Below are 6,605 nucleotides of genomic sequence, written 5' to 3'. Positions count from 1 at the left end.
CATTGATGACCTTCATAATTCTGGGATTCACATTTAGGTCCTTAATCCATGTTGAATTGGTTTTTGTATAAGGCGTGATGTGAAGGTCTTGTTTCAGACTTTTGCATATCTTTTTCCAGTTCTGCCAGCACCATCTGTTGAAGAGACTATCCCTTCCCCATGGGACATATTTTGGTGTTTGTCAAAGATCAATTGGCTGTATGTAGATGCGTTAATTTCTGGATTCTTGATTCTGTTCCATGAATCAATGTATCTTTCACTGTACCAGTACCAAGCTGTTTTGACCACTGTAGCCATGTAATAAATTTTGAAGCTGTGGAGTGAGAGGTTTCCAACCCTAATCTTCTTCTTAAGCAGTGCTTTGCTTACCCTGGGTCTCTTTCTTTTCCATATAAAGTTTGTAATTGTTTTTGCCATCTCTTTGAAGAATGTCATTGGAATCTGGATTGGGATTACATTACTGTGTGTAAATTGCTTTGGGCAGTATAGATATTTTCACAATGTTAAGTCTTCCTATCCAGGAGCATGGTACATTCTTCCATTTTTGTAGGTCTCTTTTGGTTTCTTGTAGCAATGTTTTGTAGTTTTGTTTGTATAGGTCCTTTGTAAAGGTTCTTTGTTTCACTTGTTACATTTATCCCTAGATATTTCATCTTTTGGGTGGCTATTGTAAATAGTATTGCTTTCCTAATGTCCTTTTCAGCACTGTCGTTTTTTGTATTGAGGAATTCAACTGATTTTTGTAGTGATTTACTTTTTAAATAAAGAAATCATCATATAATAAAGGGGAAGTGGAACTCAATCTGACTTTTTTCTTTCCTTGGTATTAAACATGTGGTTTTAACTATTATTTGCTACAATTATTTTTTTTAAATCCAAACTAAGAAAGCCATGTGCTATGCTGGCAATTTATTAAGTGAAAGAAATGTATCTAAACCCAGGATAATAGATTTCTTTCTAATATTTCCCAGACATCTGCGTTTCCACCTGCCTTTTCCTTGAAGATATTTAATAGCAGTAATTCCCTCAGCATCTACTGTTACCTTTAAAATGTTTTTGCTTTTTCCCCAAATGGTCTCTTTCATAGAATTCTCCATAGAGAGTTCTACTATTCAAGCTACTTCTTTCTTTCCTAGTGCTTTGCTGTTGACTGATTTTCTCTTCTACTGTAGATTCCTGGTAGGATAAGCACTGGACTTTTAACCACAAAGTTGGTGATTCAAACCCACCAGCCACACCTCAGAAATCTTATATAGGATCACTATGAATTGGAACTGACTAGATGGCACTTAACAACAACAACACTGTAGCTTCAGGAGTCCTAGTGGCATAGTAGGTTATATGTTGGGATATTAATCTGTTAACCACATGATCAATGGTTTAAATTCACCAGTTGCTCCATGGAAGAAAGATGTGAAGCCTTCTGCTCTCATAAAGATTTACAACCTCAGAAACCCTAAATAGGGTCACTATGAATAGTAATAAACTCAATAGCACAGAACAACAACATAGCGTCGACATTCTTCTACTTTTTCATTACTTTTTATTCTTTCATTTGATCCTTTGACAGAATTGGTACAAGGAGACAATGTGACACACAAAATATAATTTGAGATAGCATTTTCACAGAATTGATGTTTGGCTTTACCCTTGTTCTCTTGAGAATATGGCAGACTTCAGAAATGTAGTGTAATGTAACAGTTTTGTTGTCAAGTGCCCTCAAGTCAATTCTGGACCCATAGCGACCCAGTTTAGGGTTTCCGAAAAGCAGCTGGTGAGCTTGAACTGCCAACCTTGCAGTTCAAATGGCTTTGCAGTCTAGCTCATTAACCCACAGCGCCACACCAGGACTCCAATATAACAGTAATGCTATGAAAAGTTATGTTTCTAGAAATATATCCACTTTACTAAGGGTAGTTAAATTGCTTTGTTCATAGGAAATACTTTTTTAAAAAAAAATCATAAATATTTCACCAAATTCAACCAATACCTCTCCCGATATTCCAATTGCTTCTTCTGTAGTTCCATACTGACCAATATGTCCATTCTGCAGTCGTTCTAAAAGCTCCAATAAAGCAAAATTTTTTTTCAATCCCCAGACACCTGAATCTCCTAGAATATAAAAAACTAAATTTAACAAAACACGATATCAATTATTTTACCCCATATGTAAGTAGAAATTTCAAAGAGATATTGTTTGAAACACTAATAATATCTCAAGTTTCAAAATTTAAATCTTCTCCATTTTCATTTGTCAGAACAATTACCTTTTAAGTATTCTCTTTAAAACAATAAAAGTACTTCTCACCATTCCATTTAAAAATACTTTAATATTTTCCTATCATTTAATTTAAAAATCTCTACTTTGTCACTGACTTTTTCTGTTTACACAAAAACACTGGTTTCCTAATAATTTTTCACAGAAAACTATAGTTATAAATACATTTTCCATTGCAACCAAGAAAAACATACATATACGTAGCTGAAACAAAGATCTCACAAAGCAAATTAAAAAAATTTACTACCCTTACAGTGTGTGAAGCACTAATATTATTTATTCTACTTCTTTTTTCTTTTTTGTATTTGTGTATTTTTTTTTCTTTCTTTGTATGTGTGTATTTTTTTTTCCTTTTTTATTGTGAACTCTGTGATAATTTACATGGGAGAACATCGGCTTTACACCATCATTTCATTGCAATGATTACAACCTCCTCCATGCATCATCGTTGAACAGTATTTGCTTCCATTTACTCTGTTTTTTTTTTTCTATTTCTTTTTAAAATTGTAGCTTCCTGATAAAAACACTCAACAAAATAGCAATAAAAGGGAAATTCCTTAAAATAATTAAAAGCATATATAAGGTTGTTAAGTGCTGTCAAAGACCCTGTATAGGGTTTCCAAGGAGCAACTGGTGAGCTTGAATGGGCAACCGTGCAGTTCAAATGGCTTTTCAGTCTGGTGCATTAACCCACAGCGCTGTACCAGGGCTCCAGATATAAGGTTGTTTTTGTTGTTATGTACCATGGAGTCGGTTCCAACTCCTAGTGACCCTACGCAGGATTTCTGAGGCTGCAAATCTTTATGGGAACAGAAAGGTAGCTCCATACAATAAGCACAAGATCCGTGGTTTAAGCCTGCAAGCCATTCTGCAGAAGAAAGACGCGGCTTACTGCTCCTAAGAAGATTTGTTGTTGTTATTAAGTGCTGTTGAGGCGGTTCCGACCCATAGCGACCCTGAACAGGGTTTCCGCGGCTGCAAATCTTTATGGGAGCAGAAAGCCTCATCATTCTTCCGCTGAGGAGCTGGTAGTTTCGAACTGCTGACCTTGAGGTTCACAGCCCTATTCGTAACCACTACGCTACCAGACAAAAAAGGAAACAGGCTGAAAATTAAATCCCAAGTTACGTCAAAATGACCAACAGTGCCATCTTGAAACTTCTCAAGAAAAAGAATGAAAAGTGCAGCCCATTTCCTGATCACATCTACCTAGAGGCAATCACAAAGCATAAAAAATACCAAAATACATACCCATCTAAGTATTAGGCTGGTTGATCTTACAGTCCAGAATCAGAGGACCCTAAGACCATCAAGAGAGGAATGCACAAGAAGAATGCAAGACCTTATCCAGAGAAGCAGCAGCACCAGTGAAGGAGGCAAAGATGGGGGCATGGAGAGGGGGAGCGGCTGAGGACTCTAGATTCATGGACTAAGAAGAGAAGGACTGACAGCTGGTGGCCAGGAGCCGACTATATGCCTGAGTGGATTTTTTTTGTTTGTGTGTTTTTTAAAAAGCTAAAGTGGGCAGAGAGAAATGCTGTTAAATGATGGTACATGGTGGGGATTATAATCAATTTAATGATTGTGAGAAAGGAGAAATACTGCATAGGACCACTACTGTAAAAGACTAAGAAAAAGAACCCATACTAAAGGAGGTGGGGGAATTCTTTGTTGATTGCTGGGATGTTGAGGGTGGGTATGGGGAGGGAGGGGAAGATGGATCACAGTGCAGGGATTAGACACAAAATACCCCTATTAGGTATTTTGAGGTCAGGAAGTGGAGGGGGGCAATATACAAGAAGGGAGAGGGGACTGGAAGAACAAAGCAAATGGGAGAACAATTAGGCAGATTTGAATGGGCTAAGTAGGACAGTGGTAAATAATGATGCATGCACAACCCTGGAACAACAGGGCTCTGGGATACAAGGATTGAGACATGGTTGGAATGGAGAAAAGGGGAGAATAAAATTAAGAAGCTTGGCTGTCTTTTGAATCTTGGTTTTCTTGGTTACATTATATAATAGACACTGGAGGGGAGAGAAAGGAATAGCCAAAAACATCACCATAGAAAGCTTGTAAGTCTGTCTTCTGCCTATAACTGACTGGAATACCTAAAATGGGGCTACAACGTGCCCAGTGAAGGAGGCTTCCTGCGGAGCCTCTGCAATACATAAGACTATAGGTAGAAGCCTGAACCACATCCAGATCTCCAGAGATGGGAAATTTCCACTTGAAAGGACGCACAGACCAGCCTGGAGTAGCTAGAAGAACAGAAGATACTTCTTGAAAGAAAGACCGACAGGAAAAATACAAAACAATAGAGGCAGACCAACTGTTACTACAAGAACAAACAAGATGCTTGCCCAGGAGACATCAAGGCAAGTGGCTGGGTCCCCTCAGTGCAAACCCTCTTCTAAGACTAAGACTCAATGGGAACACATGCTCTGATTGGTGACCACGCTCGTCACCTATATGGGGAAGAGAGAGAAAAACAGCAATGAAGCGGCAAGCTAAGACCCACAATGTTCATTAGACTTCTGTGAACCCATGTCAAGACCTAGTTGGGCAACAGTGTGGCAAGACCTGGGGACTCTTGGGCCCAGAGTCAGTGACATAGCCACAGAGGACTAGAGTGGAGAGTGAAGCATCCAGCTGATAAGAAGAGAGGACATATGCACAAGAATACCCATACTTGCAGATAACACCCACTTGACCTGGTTGATGATGCATGGAGGGGATTGTAACCATGGCAATGAGAGGATATACGATAGAATGAATGTAAAACTAATGTTCTCCCATGTAAACTATCACATAATTCACAATAAAACATTTAAGAAAAAAAAAAGGATGACAACAAATGCTAGTGTGCATGTGGAGTGACTGGGACCCTCCTATATTGCTGATGGGACTATAAAGTAAGTTCAACCACTATGGAAAACTGTATGGCGCTTCCTCACAAAGTTAGAAACAGAAATATATGACCCAGAAATTCCTCTACTTGGTCTATATCAACAAGAAATAAGAGCCAGTACACAAACAAATGTATGCACACTGATGTTTACTACAGCTCTATTTTAAAGTAAACTGGAATTAGAATAGCTAAAGACAATCTTTTTACCACCCTATTCTAATATGTAGCAGTAAAAGATCAGATTCTTCACACCAATATACAGTGCCTCACACTAAAGCATGACAACAATCCCTACTAAGTAGGTATGACTGTAGACATTTCTGAATAGGATCAATGCTCCTCTTTCTCAAAATTCACAACACAAGTTCAGATACACATGTGTATGTGTACATATACTCCTTTCCTGAACCCACACATAAAAGCAAGATCCTGTGTCATTTAGAAGGACTGGACTACCTGTCTACATTGGTGTGGTGCTGTAGGATAAACACTGGTCTGCTAAGCATAAGCTTGGTGGTTCAAACCCACCAGGAGCTCTGAATTGATGGTACTTAACAACAACCACCTATCAGATGGTGAGCAGAAACCGCAAATTCCATCTGACTCATAGTTGCTACCTAACACGGTTCTTAAATGAATATATATAAAAGGATGAAGACACCATCGGCTGCAGGGAATTTCTTCTCGGCTCCTCTTTTCTAAAACGAGGAGCCATTTCTTGATAAAGGTTTCAAAAAAAACTCAAAAGTAAGCCCAATGTTTACTCTCTTCCCTATTAAAGGTTTCAAAAAAACCTCAAAAAATAAGCCCAATGTTTACTCTCCTCTCTGGCTACTTTGGTGACCTTCCTCAAGTACCTTCATGCAGCCCACCCAATATTCCCTCTCAGCCTTGATACCACCATAAGACTTTCTCCTAACTATACTAATTTCTTACAAATATCATGTAATAGAAGTTCTGGTGTGGTGCTGTGGGATAAAGCACTCAATCAAAAGGTCAGATTGAGTCACAAGGTCAGTGATTCAAACTCAACAGCTGCTCCTTGAAAACCCTATACAGGGTTGCTATGAGTTGGAACCAACTCAATGACACTTAGCAACAATAACAGATAGAACCTGAGTTTTATCTTCTCTATTTTTATAAAGGCTAAAAAACAATACTAAGTGTGTCCTGTACTCAAAACCATAGTATAATTCATTTTCCAAATATTCAGGCATTATATTCACATAAACTCCTAGAGAATGTTTCTACTACCTAGGATATTACTCAGTGCTTTTTTTTTTTTTCTTTTTTAATGTTTTATTGTGAATTATGTGATCGTTTACATGGGAGAACATTAGTTTTACATTCATCCTATCGTATATCATTTCATTGCCATGGTTACAATCCCCTCCATGCATCATCAACCAACCAAAG

At 38.1% G+C, this 6,605-nt stretch overlaps 1 protein-coding gene across 1 annotated transcript in view; it reads right to left on the bottom strand.

Moving 5' to 3' along the window:
• Window positions 1–6,605, bottom strand: part of LOC102832413 (E3 ubiquitin-protein ligase TRIM23-like) — a 68,496-nt gene that overhangs the window by 44,920 nt on the left and 16,971 nt on the right. The window contains exon 3 of the mRNA XM_006870997.1: window positions 1,991–2,112. Within this exon, the coding sequence (XP_006871059.1) occupies window positions 1,991–2,112 (122 nt within the window). The remainder of the gene's footprint in view (window positions 1–1,990; window positions 2,113–6,605) is intronic.

The sequence above is a fragment of the Chrysochloris asiatica genome, unplaced genomic scaffold (assembly GCF_000296735.1).
Source record: "Chrysochloris asiatica unplaced genomic scaffold, ChrAsi1.0 scaffold00157, whole genome shotgun sequence".
Taxonomy (NCBI): Eukaryota; Metazoa; Chordata; class Mammalia; order Afrosoricida; family Chrysochloridae; genus Chrysochloris; species Chrysochloris asiatica.
The sequence above is the reverse complement of the archived record's forward strand: the minus strand, read 5'-3'. Positions and strand labels throughout refer to the sequence as shown.